The sequence below is a fragment of the Suillus subalutaceus genome (assembly GCF_016647625.1).
Source record: "Suillus subalutaceus strain FC151 chromosome Unknown DFJ58scaffold_55, whole genome shotgun sequence".
NCBI classification, from domain to species: domain Eukaryota; kingdom Fungi; phylum Basidiomycota; class Agaricomycetes; order Boletales; family Suillaceae; genus Suillus; species Suillus subalutaceus.
In genome coordinates this window covers 24,300-41,830 of record NW_024540304.1, presented here as the reverse complement: position 1 = coordinate 41,830, position 17,531 = coordinate 24,300, and the positions used below count along the sequence as shown (strand labels likewise).

At 47.6% G+C, this 17,531-nt stretch overlaps 9 protein-coding genes across 9 annotated transcripts; 5 read left to right on the top strand and 4 right to left on the bottom strand.

Annotated features, from left to right (window-relative positions):
* Positions 1-228: 228 nt before the first annotated feature.
* On the top strand, positions 229-805 carry DFJ58DRAFT_883418 (uncharacterized protein; the record flags this gene model as incomplete). Its single annotated transcript, XM_041394593.1, has 3 exons — positions 229-240; positions 297-411; positions 461-805. 3 exons carry the CDS (start codon positions 229-231, stop codon positions 601-603), a joined length of 270 nt encoding a protein of 89 aa, XP_041243731.1. The 3' UTR covers positions 604-805.
* Positions 806-864: 59 nt separating this feature from the next.
* On the top strand, positions 865-2,568 carry DFJ58DRAFT_684236 (uncharacterized protein). The gene is made up of 6 exons (XM_041383273.1): positions 865-1,264; positions 1,313-1,451; positions 1,501-1,756; positions 1,809-1,877; positions 1,930-2,014; positions 2,068-2,568. Exons 1-6 carry the CDS (start codon positions 1,081-1,083, stop codon positions 2,295-2,297), a joined length of 963 nt encoding a protein of 320 aa, XP_041243730.1. The 5' UTR covers positions 865-1,080; the 3' UTR covers positions 2,298-2,568.
* On the bottom strand, positions 2,569-4,106 carry DFJ58DRAFT_789203 (cyclin-like protein). The gene is made up of 7 exons (XM_041390189.1): positions 3,923-4,106; positions 3,780-3,861; positions 3,598-3,729; positions 3,381-3,550; positions 3,085-3,323; positions 2,952-3,028; positions 2,569-2,898 (listed from the first exon to the last, which is right to left on the bottom strand). The coding sequence occupies exons 1-7, from the start codon at positions 4,063-4,065 to the stop codon at positions 2,665-2,667; spliced, it is 1,077 nt and encodes a 358-aa protein (XP_041243729.1). The 5' UTR covers positions 4,066-4,106; the 3' UTR covers positions 2,569-2,664.
* A 913-nt stretch (positions 4,107-5,019) lies between these two features.
* Positions 5,020-5,844, bottom strand: DFJ58DRAFT_789194 (uncharacterized protein). The gene is made up of 6 exons (XM_041390188.1): positions 5,746-5,844; positions 5,638-5,680; positions 5,579-5,590; positions 5,441-5,529; positions 5,352-5,374; positions 5,020-5,294 (listed from the first exon to the last, which is right to left on the bottom strand). The coding sequence occupies exons 1-6, from the start codon at positions 5,760-5,762 to the stop codon at positions 5,239-5,241; spliced, it is 240 nt and encodes a 79-aa protein (XP_041243728.1). The 5' UTR covers positions 5,763-5,844; the 3' UTR covers positions 5,020-5,238.
* A 599-nt stretch (positions 5,845-6,443) lies between these two features.
* DFJ58DRAFT_789192 (uncharacterized protein) lies at positions 6,444-8,314 on the bottom strand. The gene is made up of 8 exons (XM_041390187.1): positions 8,038-8,314; positions 7,929-7,986; positions 7,737-7,876; positions 7,569-7,688; positions 7,410-7,516; positions 7,136-7,348; positions 6,865-7,080; positions 6,444-6,813 (listed from the first exon to the last, which is right to left on the bottom strand). The coding sequence occupies exons 1-8, from the start codon at positions 8,140-8,142 to the stop codon at positions 6,723-6,725; spliced, it is 1,050 nt and encodes a 349-aa protein (XP_041243727.1). The 5' UTR covers positions 8,143-8,314; the 3' UTR covers positions 6,444-6,722.
* Positions 8,315-9,084: 770 nt separating this feature from the next.
* On the top strand, positions 9,085-10,455 carry DFJ58DRAFT_703479 (uncharacterized protein). The gene is made up of 2 exons (XM_041383655.1): positions 9,085-9,395; positions 9,456-10,455. The coding sequence occupies exon 2, from the start codon at positions 9,464-9,466 to the stop codon at positions 10,100-10,102; it is 639 nt and encodes a 212-aa protein (XP_041243726.1). The 5' UTR covers positions 9,085-9,395; positions 9,456-9,463; the 3' UTR covers positions 10,103-10,455.
* Positions 10,456-10,988: 533 nt separating this feature from the next.
* On the top strand, positions 10,989-13,191 carry DFJ58DRAFT_789184 (methionine aminopeptidase). The gene is made up of 13 exons (XM_041390186.1): positions 10,989-11,181; positions 11,238-11,290; positions 11,350-11,351; positions 11,420-11,483; positions 11,534-11,659; positions 11,737-11,825; positions 11,879-12,030; positions 12,081-12,154; positions 12,277-12,424; positions 12,475-12,593; positions 12,681-12,685; positions 12,730-12,860; positions 12,914-13,191. Exons 1-13 carry the CDS (start codon positions 11,096-11,098, stop codon positions 12,963-12,965), a joined length of 1,101 nt encoding a protein of 366 aa, XP_041243725.1. The 5' UTR covers positions 10,989-11,095; the 3' UTR covers positions 12,966-13,191.
* On the top strand, positions 13,149-13,964 carry DFJ58DRAFT_390275 (uncharacterized protein). The gene is made up of 5 exons (XM_041380156.1): positions 13,149-13,427; positions 13,492-13,519; positions 13,573-13,653; positions 13,713-13,738; positions 13,789-13,964. The coding sequence occupies exons 1-5, from the start codon at positions 13,339-13,341 to the stop codon at positions 13,868-13,870; spliced, it is 306 nt and encodes a 101-aa protein (XP_041243724.1). The 5' UTR covers positions 13,149-13,338; the 3' UTR covers positions 13,871-13,964.
* On the bottom strand, positions 13,912-17,015 carry DFJ58DRAFT_390389 (glycerol-3-phosphate O-acyltransferase). The gene is made up of 10 exons (XM_041380157.1): positions 16,682-17,015; positions 16,501-16,627; positions 16,063-16,452; positions 15,691-16,004; positions 15,448-15,639; positions 15,239-15,395; positions 14,935-15,181; positions 14,732-14,876; positions 14,567-14,683; positions 13,912-14,517 (listed from the first exon to the last, which is right to left on the bottom strand). Exons 1-10 carry the CDS (start codon positions 16,826-16,828, stop codon positions 14,059-14,061), a joined length of 2,295 nt encoding a protein of 764 aa, XP_041243723.1. The 5' UTR covers positions 16,829-17,015; the 3' UTR covers positions 13,912-14,058.
* Positions 17,016-17,531: the final 516 nt, after the last annotated feature.

The window sequence follows — 17,531 nt, the reverse complement described above, 5'->3', positions numbered from 1 at the left end:
GGCTGCTAAAATTCACACCCTCCTAGCGGCCTCTCGGTGCTCTCTTAGATTTCACGACACATGTTGCCGGAGAATGGAACGCGATCCCCACGCGACATAGGATGATGTACAAATTTCCTCTACATAAGAAGCCCGCACCTGATGACCAGACATCAAGTCAACAGTACAATCCTCTACCGCGACTACTACTAAAAAGCCCTTACCCATTTCCAACATTCCGCGCCGGAGATGTGTCACAATGTTCGTCGGTGCTCTGATGTTGACCGGTCCCCGGATTGACCTGCTTCTTTCCATAGATCATTGATGGTCGATACCACACCGAATGTAGTCACTTCATTGCCATGTCAACGAAGTTCCAGGACTGTCTGCGACCAAATTGTCTCTTCAGTTCAAGACATATCCACCTTACAGGTGTGCCTGTCGACTATTTCCCGTTTGCAACGTATTGACTTGTTTAAAGCATGCAAGTCGCAATCTTGTATACGGTTGATGGCCCTGCCCACCAAGAATCCTATTCGCATAAGTCCTTCAAAATGTTGCGACTGTGTCTTAAAGACCAGAGACGAAGTAACGCCAATGGTCCGAGTAGCTGGGATGCGATAGTGGATTGCAGTTCAATATAATCCCCGACATAGATATACCATACGACCGCCGCTTTAATGCTGATACTACTGGTGGCGCAGTCCGTGTTTAACTTACTAATTACTGGAAGGTTAATATTTTGCGATAATGTATTCTGCTCACTTGTCCCGTAATCATGCTTTGGTATAGATTTGACTCCCCACATAATGATAACCATGCATCCCACGTTAACGCCACTAAATGCCAAACTCGTCACAATTGACCTTGTTCTCGGCGACTAAAGTACTACTCCCTTATACTTCCCTTATACTTTATGTCTGGTTCAAGTCTGGCCGACGCCGTACGACAACCATCAAACGTCTATATGGGGCACGCAGGAAGGTCCAGACCAGCTATATAGTTTCATACCTAATAGCATGCCTGTACCCAATTCCCCGCTCGTCCTGATACTATATTACATATGTTCTGTGACTCGTTCACAGTTAAAACTTTGCGCTTATGACTTGGAGAGCTCCTGATAATCTGAGATTCTATATACAGGAAGCACGCCTCGTGTCCATCAATCTGAGCTCATATCAGCCCAGCGTTGATGCCGCTTTACACGCTCTTCCCCGCCGATACAGGAAACTAAGAGCAATCCACCCACTTCAGCTCGCGCTCTTCAACGAGTATTGTCAAGACTGTACGAATTATCATGTTATGGCTTTTCCAGGTCTAAAAATGATTTTAGGGACAGATGATTTCGTTCCGTGCGTGTCGCTTGGTGAAGAAGATGAAGATAAAGAGACGGGTGAACGCTTCACGGTGCCTTGCCCACCTTTTTATCAAGTTCCGTCTATCAGTCTGGCCCGGGCTGATAGCCTCAAGCGGTAATAATCATGAACTTGATTGCCTGCTGTCAACTAATCGTACTTGAAGATTGTTCACGTGGATAGATCTTCTTCCGCTGGAAACCGTGCGACGAGCCGTGCATCTCCTCTACCCTGAGACAAAAGCTTGGTCCTTTGCTTCTGATGCAGATGATCCGGATCATACCATCTTCAAATGTATATCGTGGTCCCAACTAGTGGATCACGACGATGAGCGGCATTGTCGGAGTGCCATGAACATCTTCATTCAGCCCCCTTGGGTCCTCTCTGTCCGCGATCTTGAGCTATTTGGCAAACGTCAATCAGTATGGACGGCTAACAAATATCGAAGCATTCGCTGCTAACGTATATCGCCAGTTCTGTGGGTCATCCTCGATGCCGTGGCACGAACGCCCTACTACACCCCATGAAAGGTTATGGTACAAGGTGAGACGCCGTCGCTCTTACTCATTAATGACGTACTCACGCCACCCACCAGCTATGGGACTGCTGTATCGCCAGAAGCTGCCCATGGTTTGTCGTAAGCACTTATACGCATTGGGTCTTTGGAGTGTTCTCGAACGGTGAGCTGGATTTAGTCGCTTACCACCGCCTTCCGCTGAGCCTCGGCATTCAGGGTGGACTGCAGCGTTTGTTTCTCCAGTGTATAGCCATGACTCTCACGACCCATCTGTTTTACAACTCCTACTATTCTGGCTTTGTTCAGCAATGGGACTTCCTGGAGGCTGGGCGGTCCCAGAAGTTCGCATCGAACCAGCTTATCCTAGTCACCATCTCACAGCCTTGGTCTCCGATCTCGCCGTCACTGATAAGTCGACATTGACCCCCTGGGCTGGGGATGACTAGATCCGCGTCATTCGATTCCATTTGATTGAAGCAGGCCGCGTATGCGCGCTTACTATTATTGTAGGTCTACCAAAGTTCTGCTATTTCCCTTCCAGTTTGAGAAGGTTACGCCGAGTGCTTCGGTTTCATCTTAGCCCCACCATGATAACTATCCTGTAGTACTCCCGATCAGTTAAAAACAGCCAAGGCACCTACAGGATTTTCAGAGATCTGGTAATTGTAATTCAATGTAACGTATCCCAAAAATAGATGAACAGTAAATCACTATCAGCCAGAATCCTCGATAAGTATGTCTCCCACAAATATACTTCGTGTAAACGTTGCGCCAGAAATTCTTTTGCGAGGACGTGAAGTAGCTGTAATTATTCTAGCTAAGATCCAAGCGGCCTATCACTTTCTTTGCTGGTTCTGGGATGGCCCTTTCCGGTTGTTCAGCAACGTGCAATGGCGTTTTGGCGGGCGTATTACCCCCGTATGATGAAATTGGCGTCCTGTTACTGGTGCCTGCGGGGGGGAAAGATGCCGAATGGGATAATGGCTGTGGAACCTGAGAGAAAGGTTCATATAGTGTTGGGCGCAGAGAACTTGTGGGAGGTGAAATCTGTGAACCCTATTCAGACCTTGCAGGGTCAAAACTATAGTGGGTCATCAAACCATAGTCAAAGGTACCACATGAGGTGCATTCTGCATGTCTTGGGCTGAATAGTATTCCAGCAGTATGCTCAAGGCATCTAAGACATACCAGAAATTTTCAGTTATGATTGGCAGCCAGTTCCGATCGACTTACCCGAGACCTTGGCTATGTCATCTTCTGTGAACCCGTAATATTCAACTGCGAAGCGAGAAGCATCAGGTGAAGCGGGTTTATGAGAAGGAGGTGTTGGAAGGGACGCTGAAGGGGGAGATGCGGAGATTCGGGCATCCAGAGAAGCCGAATGAGGCCCATCAACAGCTCGCTGTGCCAGAACGTAGCAAGCACTTGCGATGATACGAGAAGGGAATAAGACGCATAATGGCGTCCGATAACTGGCACCGGAATTAAGACAACGATTCGTCTCTGTAAGCCTGAGACGACTAACTCACGAATCATGGGCAATACTCCACGCGTAATCGTAAACTCGAGAGTCTTCCTGGTAGGCATCAAAAAGATCGATTAATTCGGCGTGAGGGCTCGGGGCTACAAAATCAAAGCAAAGTGCCTCGAGGAGGACTTCTTCCGTGAGAAGAATAACGTTTTGTAGTTGATCGACTTCCTGGGGACAAATGAGCTCAGTTGGAGCAACAGAAGTATGATACATGCTGGACTCTCGCTGTGTATGAGGGAGACATCTTTCCCTGTAATCTTAGCCTGGCACACTCTTGCGACGTCGCGAAGCTTGCGTCCACACTCCTCTGTCTTTGTGGCAAGGAATATGCAAGAAGCTGCAACATCCTAAAAGGAACGTCGTCCGTATCATCTGGGAATTGTGAGATAAAGAATACCTGTCTGTGATAGTCTTCCATGGAATATCTCATAAAAAAGCGATGAAACCAGGTCGCGGCTGTGAACATGGCGGAAGTGGGCCTGCGGAATGAAAAACGCGTGAAAAGAAGATCGAGAGGGCAGGAATTGACAAAGGGCTAACAATCCAAGGGAGGAACCCAAACGGAACAAAAATTCGACGCCCCTAGATCGATCATACAACTCCTTCGCGATGGTGTAGGATGATGTGACAACACTTGGGGTCAGCTGGAGAGCTGATATCGGAAATACCCACTGAGATTGCATGATATGATGTTGTCCCCCAAAGGAGAACTGGCTGGCAGGTCGGAAGCAAAGAAGTGACAACGCCACGATTGCCTAAAGATAACGTAAAGCTGTGCAAGTTCTTGGGGCCCCCCCTAGCGTCAAGAGGTTTGCCTCAAGCTTTTGTGTAAACTTACAATTATTCTTAAATTTCGCGTAAAGTATGCGCTCTAGAGCACGCTGATCACTCAATTCGTAAAAAACTCTTTCATTTCGGCAGCCTGGTTGTATTTTCAATTCCAGGTCTATTCTGTCTTCGTGACACAGGTTAACAAATCCCGCGTTCGGGGACAATCAGAATTACAGCAAAGTGGATTCGGAGTTCTTCCCTAAGGTTACACCCGCGGATATGCATCTCCCTCACCGTGACTATGCACAGCAAGGTGTGCCTCGTGCCTTCTTTCAATGTTTGTTTAATTGGCCTGAACATCCCTCTAGTACGAGTCCCCATCTGGCAGAGGCCTGAGCTTGGCAATTAAAGAGTCCTCTGGAATTCTTGATTCACGATTAATTTGCGTTATTTCCGCTAGTGCACTTGATAGCGAATTCGCAAGTCTTGGTCCGAATATTTTTGACATGCACAGTCACTAGAAGCATTTTGTAGCTTTCACGCTTTGAGGCGTGTTCAAAGTACTGTGACGTGCCTGTCGCACGCCTTCTGATTCGGATTACTCTTTATTGGAAGTAAAGCTTGTATTTCCCCCACCACACAACCCCCATCAATTAGTATTGGTTTCGGTAAGAAATGTCACACTGGAGATTATCCCAGTTGTCCTCGCCGCCTACATGAGCCAAGCGTTACGAAATAATTACATTACAGTGGCGGAAGTCCCTCTTTCCCCCTGGTCGCTTTGGCCGACCTCCCATCTCGTTCTTTCCGATCTTATACCATGCCAGACACCAGCTGCCTCTCAAGATGACCAGCAAAATATTTCTTCATAAATCACTATAGCGAACAATATTCAAGATCCAAAAAAACATACAGTGGAAATTGCAAGGAAATATCATATCCATCGATCTCTCCGCACCGCTCTCCTAATCACCGATCATCGATGCATCTTCACCGCCATCACCCAAAGGTACCGACATACATACTACCAGCACCTCTCTGGTCCTATCTACCGTACAGCTTCTACATCCTCTCGACGTCAAACTCTATCTGCCTTGGCCTGACTGTGTACAGCCAGGACAAACCGAGTCGATGAAACGGTCTGCAACACAGTGGTCAGCGCTGAATCCTACATACCCTCGTAACGTTCAAGCCTCACTAAATTGTTGGGGGAACTGGCGACTATGACGTGTAAAAGGATTTCGTCAGCTTCGCGACCCTTGCTAATGAGCGCCACGAGGTACCCACTATTGCCAGCATGTTGTTGTGCACGAAGGCGGCACGCAAGTACTTGGATGAGATGAGCTAAATTTGCAATAACGATCATCACATCGGATCTAAAAGCGTGTGAGCAGTATGTTTTCAATGTTCAGGTGCGTAGCTGACCATTTCGTCGGCCTGAATAGCGTCAGTCACAGCAAAAGTATCGAGCCGAACATGCTCACCAAGTCGAAAACATGGCCGCATTGGCTGTACGTATTACGAACTCTGAATAGAAGACAAGGATCAGAGTAAGCAATGACTTATAGATCGTAGGTCAGGGAGTGACCTGCCTTCGCCAGTGACACATGGAAGAAAGTTAGAGGACGGAGAGTGGACCTGGGTTGTTGGACGAAATGGCTGCCTCTTATATGCCCCAGGACACATCAAACTCATGCGAAAATTCGAGAACAGATGATGCAGATCTCGTCGGGGAGCTACTGATTAGGCATCGGACCGTTCGAACAGATCTGTGGCCAACTAGTCGCAGCGTCAACTTGTGGCACGGAGGAATCACCTGATGCTCCTCGGAACAGCGAATTTGGCTCCACCGGTCATTCTGGAATATACATATCGGGGTAGCCAGTAGAGATTGGTCCCGTTTATCTAGCGAATGGGTTTGCTAAAAAGCTAAAAACCCAAATGAGTCTCCACGGCGGCGACAGCCGAGCTTCATCTAACGAAGGAGTGTTTCTGCCAAGTTCGAGGATCAAACACCACAAGCTGCACCATGCGTAAACTCACTCGTTGTCGGGACGGCATCCCGAATATCTTACATCACCGTCCAGGAAGCATATTATATTTTTGAGTCGCGATGCGATTGGAAGACGTTGATGTGTTGAGATTTTCCGTTTTACTCCATCCTCCTGATAATTTTCAAGATGGTTTGGGCAATCTTCGGAACTCCTCTGGGCAGCTGCTCTCGAATATTTTGCACCAGTCTCGCGCTCATATCGCGACCTGTCACATTATAATTCCCGAAAATACTCACCTTTATCATCCAGAATCAGACTGATGGCGCCGAAGTATTGGCCTGGGTCTCTCCCGCAGGATTACGCATGTTTCATCTCAAGGGCGGCCGCAAATGCGGTTGAACACCAGAAGAATATGACGTCCCTCCTCCTGATTAACATTGCACCACAGAAAGATCCCGCTTACACGCAGGTTGATCTGCAACTGATCTTGAAAATGACAAAGGCTAATTGTAAACTCTATCGTGCCTATCGCCGGATGAAGGCGATTGGTGATGAGGAATAAATGGACAATTTTGTTATCCTGCAAACATCCCCACAACATATTGGCTGACCCCTTCAGGAGTCAAGCTGCCAACGTCGGAGAATACCAGCGTAATCAGGTCCGGTCTGGTATTCATCCATCAGAACGTGTCATGACATCATCAATAGTTCTCACACCTGGTATAGTCCACTCCAGGGTTGCACGAAATTTGTTCGGGTGTCATTTGTCGTATGTAGTCGGCATCACCGGACTTTTCATGTGCTGATTTGATCGCGCCCGTGGTCGGAGGTGACGCAACATTGCCTCCCGGGGACAAAGGAAAAGACAGAATATTGGATGTGTGCGTTGGCAGGTCATACTGTGATAGCGGGAATAGACGATGGAATTTGTAACTGTAAATTTAAGATCCATGAGTTTCGGAGAAATGCATCGCAATACTGAAATTACCTCTCAGCGAGGGCATAAAAGGGGATATTCGCGGCTTGTGCAATGATTGCGATCTGGTTACTGCCAACGGCATTGATCAGGCCGCCACTTTCTACGACAGCTTCTGATCCCACTAGGACAAAGTCTACCTTATCCATGACATATGATACCGCCGAATCTAGCACTACCGTGCAGGGTATACCTGCGGCAGTAAGTTCTTCATAGGTCCGTAGGCTTTCGAGGAGTCCATTAGTCTTCTTTGGAGATACCAAAGTTACAGAGCATAGATGCGAACCCTAAGCCACGAGGCCGTGCTTCTGTCACGTAGACCGATATTCTCTTTCTCTCATGGGCACGGAGTAGGGTCTTCATCACGACTCTCGAATAGGAATGAGTAAGGATCTTCCCGTTGACATGAGGGATCATATAACAAGGAAGCACGTGCAAAACATACCACCGAACCATCTTTGATGAACCCCAACGCAAGGCTTGCAATTTTATCGCGATAAGTGAGAGCCTCAGTAGCATATTTTTGGCCTTGTCTAACAAGTTCCAGTTTTAAATCGGAGAAACTCTTTTGTGATTGTCAGTTTGAGAATGAAGATAGTCGGACGGTACTAACTGCGGAATCATGCGGGAGCAGTGTGACAAACGCGATGAATAATTCGCACCCAGCGTTCAAACTGATGGGATTGGAAGTTGAGGCCTTCAAAGCTCCTGCACCGTCATTTAGAGCTTTCACTAGTTCAAGCATGGTCCCAGCTATTATCTTCTGGGTCAACGTGGCACCGTAGGAAGAGACATGGCGTAATACCATCCGATATCTCAATCAACTTGCTCAGGGCTAGGATCGCAGCGAGGGGAGCCGATAGCTGGTCTTTAGGTGAGCATTGCAAATAAATGGCAATAGAAGGAAGTGGTACCTCCTCATTCTTCAGGAATGAAGCGTAAGTTTCGCAGATATCGAAAGAAACCACAGGGGAAGCAGAGGCTGATGCATTTACCCCCGTAGTTGCAAGGCCTGGCATGACAAAGGGAGTAATTTGAAGGTACTGGGGAGGTGTTAGAGTTCCTTCAACATTCCTTGCAGAGATGATGATAGCATGACTCTAAGATCACGTGAGACGGGGGACATATAGGCGCTTGTCCTACTTACAAGTAATGGATGTAATTATTGTACGAGAGATTGCTGTACATCACCCAGCGCTCTGACAGTTTAAGCTCCTGCATGGACCAATCATTGAGACTCTGAGGTTTTATTTATGTAAATATCAGATGAAAAGAGCGGCCCGATGCATTTCCGGGAGCTTGTCTGTTCTACCCGGAGTCTTGTAACCTTGCTCCCTGGAGTTCTACGGGATCGTTATCAGAGTTCTCACAACAGACTTGACGCAACCTTGAGTAATTAATGACATCCAAGCAATGCGTTATTATCACTCCCTGTCAAAAGTCATGAATGCTTTAGGGAAGACATATGGTCAAGGAGCAAATTGACAGGTGGGATACCATGACCCTGCCACGGACAGCCTGCGGGTGTCTGTTTTTTTTTGACAATGTGACATCAGGAATTACTTGGCTCCCGCGCCCGCGAAACCATTTAGCCCAATTTATGGCCCCGCTAGTGCGGGAACACTTGGGCGTCACTTTTAGGTACTCTTTGTCACTAGCTTTGGGCAGCCTTTGTCCTTCTAGCTTTGTCTCCGTTGCTATGCAGGTAGCTGACAAGTCTATTCGAGACCCGTTAACGTTCTGCTAGGATTCGCTCGGTGAACATCACGTCGGGGAAAGTGTTTTAGAAGAAACGGTACAAAACGTAATTAATATATCAGCGCAATATCAGCGTGCAACGTTCAACAAGGTGGAAGGTAATTTTGCGCTGACCCTGTAATAATTTTCGTACTAAATTATTCAATTTAGGAATAAATTATAAATGAATTAAAACAATTAAGACCGAATATGGAGATAAAAATGAGTTAGCTGGAGACGAAAAAACGTGTTTCGTTCTCTGAACATGTCGGGTCGCAATCGCTACGAAGGGCCAATTATAGTGGCGGGACCCACGCCCGCCAGCGCACCCTTCAAAAGGCCGGAAACGCCATGCGGCGTTTATGTAGTGCCCTTGTGCCCTCAAAAGCCAGGTTCACTATAGACTTACCCCTCGAGGTCACATATCTTGCCCTGCATCTTCCTTGTTTTCTCTTTATCAATACATAACCTTGCTCCTGGTAAAGGGCAGGCCTCACTTTCTCCCGAACAATTTGACTTGTCTTACAATGGACAAGTACGTTTTTTCAACTATAAATTTTGTTCAGAGGCTCATGTAACTCAACCTACCCAGTACCCCCCAACATGCAGACACCTCCATCATCGACTGCTCAAGTTTATTTTTCCAGTGATGTCCGCAACATGGATAACTGGGCTCGCCGTACTGGCATTCCGTTGACCACAGCGGAAGCTTTAGGCACTACTTATGCTCGTGCTCATAAATGGTTGATGTCGCTCAAAACCCAACTAATTCAGCAACACGGGTGGCAGGACGCCGAAGCTGTCGCTGATACTCGTATGCTCTTCACCGTAGAAGCACCTTCTCCATGGCGCTCCCCCAATGGGCTCCCTTTGAGCCCCAAGTTGCGACTACAACTCCCAACACACGCATCTTCTTTTTTTTCTCCAGAGCGACGCGTTCAGTGGCAAATGGTGTTCCACAGTGACATCTTTGCTACTCAGCGACTTATCGTCCAACCCATCACCGACATCCTGAATCTCATCCAATGCCTACTCACTGGTGTTGTGACCCTTGTGTACGAGGAGCAACTACCTCAGGGCACCTATACCACCACTCGGGGTCTCCCGTCAGTGCAGTGGCTAACCAATAACCAGGCTGCTCTCCTTGAAGTCTTTGGGCATGCCCATTTCAAACAACTCTGGAAGGCTGCCAACGACAGAACGACGTCGTTCAAAGTTGACTTTGAACCTCGGCGCCGTTGATCGTGGAGTGGCACAAAAGCCCTTACCCTGGGGGCCAAGGCTCGCGTGCAGCAAGCGCCGTATTCTCTTGAGCGCGATCTCCATCTTTTCATTTCCCCGCTTGTGATCCGCTTCGTTACCTGATTTGTGTTTGTGCCCTTCGCCGCATTGTTGCCATATACTGCTTTCCTTACGCGTCCTCGGCATAATTTTTTATATCTCCACATAGACCACTCGCATATCGTTAATTCGCTTTATTCTGAATCATCTTATACACACCTATCATCGATCAGGTTTAATACCCGCCATCATATCGTTACAATCGAATACTTAGCATCACCACTGTCCGTCTAATGTTACAACGCGAATGCTCACCTCGATCAATGTTTTGTGCCGATACTGACAAAGGCCTGTCAAGTGTGGTGTTCCCCTTGACCCAGCCATGGTGGGCCGATGGCATGGCTCAGTGATATCGTCAGCAAGGGACAGGATGACTAGTATAGTGAACACATGACTAGCTTATGCGTGTTGTATGCCAGCCAGCCCCCCTATTTTAAATTCATGGCGGTCAGTGATCTGATGCCCAGGACGCTGCTGCTGCGCCGACTGCGCCAGTGTTAAGTGTCATTCCAATCTTCAAAAGAGGATGCACTTGTGGATAATCTCGTACTAAGCGAGCAGACGGACATTAGTAATCAGGCTCTACGTGATAGGGGAGACCTTGAAAAGTTTAGCGCCTTCAAAAAAACACGTTGAAGGGTCGCACCAACAGGCACGTTGGGAGCGTGAGGCGGACGGGACTTTGGACAGTCATGTCCTTTGTGATACGATGATATGCTAATTTGAGAATATCACGGCATAATTGTATATATAACATTAGCTTCACGATTGTCGGAAGGTGCGTCGCGTCGGAGAAATCCGTGTCACGTGCATCTCAAGTTACTTTGCTGTGGTTGCTCACTAGTCACTAGTCACTCCTGGAAATTTTATCTACTTTTCTGCTCGACAGAGAAGATGAGTTCGGCCACGGTGCTTTGCCAGAGTTCCAATTGTCCACATGGGCACCCACCATCACGGCTCGAGTGCCCCACGTGCAATAAGTATGTCACACACCATGTTGCATCCTGCTGTCAGCGCTGAACTCGACTTACGATAGGCTGGGTATTCGCGGTTCCTTTTTCTGCGGACAGGAATGCTTCAAAGGCAACTGTGAGTAGATCACGATATCGATCTGTGTGGAAGCATTGAAAACGCCACACTTTTGACAGGGGTAAGTACGATGTAATCCCAGGCACCACTCGCACCTCATGTGCATTTCATTCCCTCCACATCTACTAGAAAACCCATAAAATCATCCACGATCTCGCACGTTCCCCAGCTACTGCGGCGAACCCATCACAAGGTATGTCAATAGACATACTCGTTGGTCGCGAGTCGGCTGATGTGATACAGACGGCACTTTCCATCCTTTCCCAAACTTCGATTACGCGGGTACTCTAAGACCCGTATACCCCCTCTCTCCAAAGCGTGAAGTTCCAGAATATATTCCACGTCCTGACTACGCAACACACGAAGATGGTAGGATCTTGCGCCTTCTGAACAGCTTGGCACGCAATTTGAACACAACAATGACTAATTTCCACTCCCACCTACAGGAGTACCGACCGTAGAGATGAAACGATCGGGTCAGCCTCCCCGTTTATTGAACTCGGAGGAAATTGAGAAAATGAAATTTGCGTGCAGGGTAAGCCATGCTTCGGTCATGATGAACCTGACATCATACTCATTTTTCTCAAGCTTGGTCGAGAAGTGTTGGATATTGTAGCGGCGATGGTACGGCCGGGTGTGACCACTGATGAAATAGATGCTGTCGTTCACCAAGCTACGATCGACCGCAACGCATACCCGTCACCCTTGAACTATCGTAATTTCCCGAAATCCGTCTGCACGTAAGATTGTCTCAAGCTTGTCTTCTGGTTTGTCTTTGATATTGCGTCAGCTCCATCAATGAAACCATATGTCATGGCATCCCTGATCGCAGGAAATTGCAAGAAGGTGACATCATCAATCTCGGTGCGTTCCACTACTCATCTGTTGATTATGTGCTGATGTTCAAATAGATATATCACTCTACTACGATGGTATGTGGAACCGTTGTGTTTTCATTTTATCCCATGTTTGAAGGCAAAGGTCAGGTTTTCATGCCGACTTGAATGCCACATACCCCGTCGGTGAAATAGACGAAGACTCCAAGAAATTGATTCGAACCACTCGACAATGTCTCGATGAAGCGATTAAGATGTGCAAACCGGGTGCATTGTTCCGTGACATCGGCAAAGTTATGTCAGTATTTTCCCTTCGGTACCGCTAACCCAAGTTTACGTTGGTCGTAGCGAGCCAATTGCACGTGCCAACGGATGTGCTGTCGTACGGTCGTACACAGGTCACGGCATTAACGACTTATTCCACACGGCCCCTAACATTCCACACTACGCAAAGAACAAAGCAATCGGTACCTATGAAACCAGGAATGGTAAGGAAGCTAACAACAAATTTTTTTGAGACTACTAACCTCATCGAATCTAGTGCTTTACAATAGAACCGGTAAGTTGCCTCATGTTCACATTATATCATATTGCTGCCCGGAGCCGAACCTCATGCACGGTTACAATCAGATGATCAACTTGGGTTCCAATTGGGACACATACCATTGGCCCGACAATTGGACTGCTACCACAGTGGATGGGAAACGGAGCGCTCAATTTGAGGAAACCTTACTGTGAGCGCTATTTGAAGCCAACTTATCTGAAACATCACTCATCAATGTCCCAGTATCACAGAGACTGGTGTAGAAGTTTTGACTGCGGGGAACACGGATCTGTAGCTTGTCATTATCATTGCCAAGCATGCATTCAGGATATATGTACTTATATGTTCTGGTCAGTTTTCTTCCGTCACACTCCGCTCCAAAATATTCCCTTCAGCGGCGAGGCACGTCGAAGCCATCTCGAGATCGACTGAATGAACTCGGACTTTTACGGATGTGACATGTGTACCCTTATCTTTCCTCGTTTCCCCTTACGGAAAAATATCGTTTCGTCTTTCAGTATCCCTGCAATTACACCCGCTGACATTGACCCTTGGTAATAGTGGAAAGGGTGGGGAACGGTTTGGGCATTCCTTCACATTCCTTACTTTCCCACCTCCACGTACAAGATCACCCTTGTCAGTCCACTGAGCGCCTCTTTACTGTCCATATGTCGGGCAATGACACTGAGACTGAACCCTACCTGTTCGTCGAGAAATGTGGCTCCACCCGAGGGAATCCAATATATGTAATCACAAAGTACATCCCGTCAGTTGGCGTACTCGAATGAAATAACGTGTGGAAGGGCTAATTGAGATCCCAGCGCTATCAACGGTTATGCGAGTAGGACGGTGGGCACTTCATTTCTTCGTTCTAGCGACGCTATTCTAATATGCATTTTTAGAGGGAAATTAGATGTATGGATTTAGGTGGCGAAGCTCTCGGTTCTTACAAGGCTCGCCAAGGAGGCTGTACGCATATACAGGTGGGTGACGTTGACAGCTGTCGCAAGTTTATCTCAACTTCTATCATCACACGTTCTAGTTTTTCAATCAGCCTGAATATCTCAAGTGTGTCTTTCTGTTGCAAACACTGACGAAGCTCAATATATTGGCCACAGCTGTACTGGGTGTGGCATGGAGTTTTCCAAAGTAATGCTTCGCCAGAATGCCTACATCGAGATCAAAGGCCTCCCTTCCTAACACCTCCAATGCTCGGTCACCATTCTCATCCGCTATGATCGCTATCCTCGTTGCTCTGTGGAACAGATATAAATATCTATACCTGGAATATTCCCCCCCTCCCCATACAGTTTGGCAATCGCAATGTAACACTTCATACATCACATGCAATTTGTACAATCCTTTACCGCAGTCACATAGTCCGGAAGTTAAGCACCCGAGGATTGTCTACCTGCCTCTTTGTTCAGACTCGTGGTCATATCTTCAAATGTCTCTTGCCGATCTACGGACCCAATCCGCTCGACCGGAATGAGGTCAGATAAGCTCTGCTTTCGTTGCCGTGAGCCCTGTCGCATATGCAGAGCCTGCGAGTCGTTGGGGCGGAAATCATTTGAGCTCGAAGAAGCGCTTGGTTGAGTAGTAGCAGTCATTCGAAGTCGCTGAAGATCTGCGTATGAGCCCTGTCGACTCCGAACTTTGTGCCTCGACGCATCCTCATACGCGGATATATAGTTGACGGCATGGTCGTAATCTCCATGGTCTTCGTCATCTGAGAGGTCAGGTGTCACTGGTCTGCTGCTGTCCTGAGTTGGCGTGTTTCCTCCCCACGCGCTTGTTCCACGTTTAGCGCTATGGCTCCATCCGAAGAGGCGCTCATCAATCCATGTCTGCGCAGCGGTCATGAGGGTGCGACCAGAGAAACCTGTAAATACTCACCATTGGATGAATCAGCAAATTTCCTTGAGCATCAACTTGCCCCACGCTACTCTTTCGCCGCCAAACCCCGGGATTACCCGTTGAAGGAGGTGCGCTTGCAGGGACCAAAATACGAAACTAGTCTGGTGGTCAATACCGGGCCATCAATCACGTTGCTGTACTTGCCTGATCGAAATCATCATAAATCTTTGGGCCAAACTCATTGATGACATCGGCAACTTCATTAGAAAGTCGAATTCTCATGGCTTTCACTTTGTCAAAGGACCGCTGTTGACCGGGGATCAACGCCACTATCAAGGGTCGCAAAGATCTAGGGAAATCGAACTGCGTCAGTACATAATTTAGGAGCGAGCCTTCTAAAACCTCACTTCAGTACGTCCATACCAGCCTCGCCGAACTTCAGGGCGGCGTAATTCATGAACGGCAAAGCTAAAATCACCAGGAAGGGAGTCCATATCCTCGTGGCTAGAGAAGCATTGGCTTTCACGGCGACTATTGTCGCAACTATGGCATAGAAAGCATACATAACTGGAGCAATACCAAGAGAAATGAGAATCTTCCACGTTGCGAGCACATCACGACCGGCCACTTTGACTACTGATGCAGCCAGTGCCTCTAAAGGAAAGTCGGTGGTCTGAGTAATTAATCAAATGTATAGGCGTGAATGCTTACCTTTAGCTTTTTGACGTGAAATAATTGATGCCAAGATAAACATAGGCCCATTAAGTATGACTCCTGGCAAAGCCAATGACGTCCAGATCATCAGGAGCACGAGACGATAGACGAGTAAGCCGAGTGTTTTCCAGCTCGCCTTCTGGGCTCGTGGGACCTTGTGAAAAACGTAAGTTGGTGCCCAACTTGGAGATCGCCCGTAGACGTACTTGGTGATCACGAATTCCCAGATCACGAATCAAACGATTGTACTTCAAAACATCCGTCCGAAGTTTCTGTACCCGAGGCTCATCTTTGAAATGTGTGTAGCCTTCCAAGAAGCGCCTATTCAGTTCGACTACCTGTCCCAAGGTAAGATATTGCCCCGGTGTCTTGTATAATCGACGGACGGCTTGAATAAGCTTCATGGCATTCAGTTCTCCCTTACTCGGAGTAAATGACGAGTGACGCACCATCAGTGTGTCATAATCTGGAGCACGAATCGTCACTGTTTTCAGCCCGTCATATATGAGGTCCAAGAACTTCGCCACGGCTTCACGCTTTTTGTTACCTCCTTCTTTAAACATCTCAACTAGCTCAGCAGGCACATCGAGAGCAGTTCCGAATTCCACAACAGCGCGAGAACGGAAGCGATGGGCATGGAAATATGATAGGCCGACTGGTACGATCTTGACTTGCACAGTTGGATCGTTGGCCATGGCACCTAACGCCATGATGGAGACACCAGCTTTGAGAGGAAGTAGATCTGTTCTGTCGTGACTTCCACCTAAGAGGCCAACAATGTAATAAAACACTGCAATGAAAATAATGAGTAGTGGGCTTGCCTTCAGGGAATATGCCAATACACCCTCCCTCCTTCAATTTCTGATATACGCCACGATACATTTCTTGCTGGTTGATGAATGGCAGAACCTTGAACGCTAAGCCCTTATTCCCATTTTCTCGACCTTCATCAATTTTCTCCCGGATTCGAGTTGTTCCCTTGCCACTCTCCCCTCCAAATTCTTTCTTGACACGCAACTCCGTATCCGAAATGACTTCAACGACCTCGGCAACGGCTGAGTTGACTGATTTTGGAAGCATGATTTGCATTTTCGGGACAAACTCAGTTTTGAACTTGGTACCTTCCCCGAGGACTAGACACGGGTCATCCAGAGAGAGGTATACTAAGCCAGTTCCTTGTTTGGCCTCATCTGAAGCTCGAGACACGGGAACTGCACAAAAGTCAGCAGGAAGTGGGAAATATAACGCAATGAACGTACTACTGCCCATGAGGCGGGCAAAAAAACCTACTGCCTTCCGATCCAAACTCTTAGCAGCAGTTAAAAACTGGACCTGACGGTGTGTCTCGCGGTAAACCTCTAAGGTGAGAAGGAGAGGATCAAGGAACTACATAGAGAAACGGTCAGCAGGGTTTGACAGAGATGCAGAATGACAATTCACTTGATTGCTATGAGGAGCACCGACGAAAATGACGGGGCCCTTGTGAGGAATGTTAAAGGCGCCCCGTGGTCGTATCTCTCTGAAAAATATCTGCGTGACTATACGCCAGAATACCAGCGCAGCTTCATATGTGATTACTGGAGACATTATGAACAGGCTTTATGAATGCTAGTTATAAAGTGACTAGTCGTGCGACATATGATGGTATAAAGAGAGAGAGGCGCAGCCTTGGCGTTTGCCGTGCTTTAGGGGAGTAGTAATATCTCCAATTTTTGGGGTGTCACAACACATCCAAATAGACTCCTGCTCCAACACGTATTGCTTCAGTTAGTCGTCATGACACCAGTATGACACCCTCATGATAACTTTGACTATTTTATGCGTAATTTGCGTCTTAGATGAAAATCAGATCACACCGCTACTCACGCCGAGCCTCTCACCAGATCGTCTTTGGGAAGATCTGCGGTAACAAACGAGAGCGCATGCACGGCCATATCAATCGCATCCGAGTCACAATCCAGAGTCGGGTCAGAGGGGGTACATACGACACCGAATTACCAGGACCGGATCCGAGCTGATGCACTTGCTGTTCCTGAACTCCGAAATCGATTTGTCGTCTCGACTCTCCACGTTCTGTATGTATGCAAGTCCTGACCCCCCAATGGCAGAAACTGGCAAGTATCATGGTCTGTGGTATTGATGTCAACTATAAACGCAGGGGAGAGGTATGAATACGCGAGAGTAGACCCGTATGCGTGTAAGTCAAGGTACCAAGGTCCTATGATGGTTTACAGCCTAAATCTGCATATTTGCATGTGTTAGGTCTCCGCGGATGATGATACATTTTCAG

What these genes read in the sequence shown, in the direction of transcription:
- DFJ58DRAFT_390389 (XM_041380157.1), bottom strand. Translation starts at nt 16,828, where the DNA reads ATGTCTCCAGTAATCACATATGAAGCTGCGCTGGTATTCTGGCGTATA. An exon ending in TGCCCGCCTCATGGGCAGTA is followed by an intron (nt 16,453 to 16,500) that starts GTACGTTCATTG and finishes ACTTTTGTGCAG; the next exon opens with TTCCCGTGTCTCGAGCTTCA. An exon ending in CAGATTATGACACACTGATG is followed by an intron (nt 15,640 to 15,690) that starts GTGCGTCACTCG and finishes AATGCCATGAAG; the next exon opens with CTTATTCAAGCCGTCCGTCG.
- DFJ58DRAFT_789192 (XM_041390187.1), bottom strand. Translation starts at nt 8,142, where the DNA reads ATGCCAGGCCTTGCAACTACGGGGGTAAATGCATCAGCCTCTGCTTCC. An exon ending in TGCTCCCGCATGATTCCGCA is followed by an intron (nt 7,689 to 7,736) that starts GTTAGTACCGTC and finishes CAATCACAAAAG; the next exon opens with AGTTTCTCCGATTTAAAACT. An exon ending in TTTTATGCCCTCGCTGAGAG is followed by an intron (nt 7,081 to 7,135) that starts GTAATTTCAGTA and finishes TTAAATTTACAG; the next exon opens with TTACAAATTCCATCGTCTAT.
- DFJ58DRAFT_390275 (XM_041380156.1), top strand. Translation starts at nt 13,339, where the DNA reads ATGTCGGGCAATGACACTGAGACTGAACCCTACCTGTTCGTCGAGAAA. An exon ending in ACGGTTATGCGAGTAGGACG is followed by an intron (nt 13,520 to 13,572) that starts GTGGGCACTTCA and finishes ATGCATTTTTAG; the next exon opens with AGGGAAATTAGATGTATGGA. An exon ending in GAGGCTGTACGCATATACAG is followed by an intron (nt 13,654 to 13,712) that starts GTGGGTGACGTT and finishes CACACGTTCTAG; the next exon opens with TTTTTCAATCAGCCTGAATA.
- DFJ58DRAFT_684236 (XM_041383273.1), top strand. Translation starts at nt 1,081, where the DNA reads ATGACTTGGAGAGCTCCTGATAATCTGAGATTCTATATACAGGAAGCA. An exon ending in CGGGCTGATAGCCTCAAGCG is followed by an intron (nt 1,452 to 1,500) that starts GTAATAATCATG and finishes TCGTACTTGAAG; the next exon opens with ATTGTTCACGTGGATAGATC. An exon ending in TATTTGGCAAACGTCAATCA is followed by an intron (nt 1,757 to 1,808) that starts GTATGGACGGCT and finishes GTATATCGCCAG; the next exon opens with TTCTGTGGGTCATCCTCGAT.
- DFJ58DRAFT_789203 (XM_041390189.1), bottom strand. Translation starts at nt 4,065, where the DNA reads ATGCAATCTCAGTGGGTATTTCCGATATCAGCTCTCCAGCTGACCCCA. An exon ending in TTGGGTTCCTCCCTTGGATT is followed by an intron (nt 3,862 to 3,922) that starts GTTAGCCCTTTG and finishes TTCATTCCGCAG; the next exon opens with GCCCACTTCCGCCATGTTCA. An exon ending in TGACATAGCCAAGGTCTCGG is followed by an intron (nt 3,029 to 3,084) that starts GTAAGTCGATCG and finishes GGTATGTCTTAG; the next exon opens with ATGCCTTGAGCATACTGCTG.
- DFJ58DRAFT_789194 (XM_041390188.1), bottom strand. An exon ending in ACAACAACATGCTGGCAATA is followed by an intron (nt 5,375 to 5,440) that starts GTGGGTACCTCG and finishes TACACGTCATAG; the next exon opens with TCGCCAGTTCCCCCAACAAT. An exon ending in CCAGTTCCCCCAACAATTTA is followed by an intron (nt 5,295 to 5,351) that starts GTGAGGCTTGAA and finishes ACTGTGTTGCAG; the next exon opens with ACCGTTTCATCGACTCGGTT.
- DFJ58DRAFT_789184 (XM_041390186.1), top strand. Translation starts at nt 11,096, where the DNA reads ATGAGTTCGGCCACGGTGCTTTGCCAGAGTTCCAATTGTCCACATGGG. An exon ending in TGCGGCGAACCCATCACAAG is followed by an intron (nt 11,484 to 11,533) that starts GTATGTCAATAG and finishes GATGTGATACAG; the next exon opens with ACGGCACTTTCCATCCTTTC. An exon ending in CTACGCAACACACGAAGATG is followed by an intron (nt 11,660 to 11,736) that starts GTAGGATCTTGC and finishes TCCCACCTACAG; the next exon opens with GAGTACCGACCGTAGAGATG.
- DFJ58DRAFT_703479 (XM_041383655.1), top strand. Translation starts at nt 9,464, where the DNA reads ATGCAGACACCTCCATCATCGACTGCTCAAGTTTATTTTTCCAGTGAT.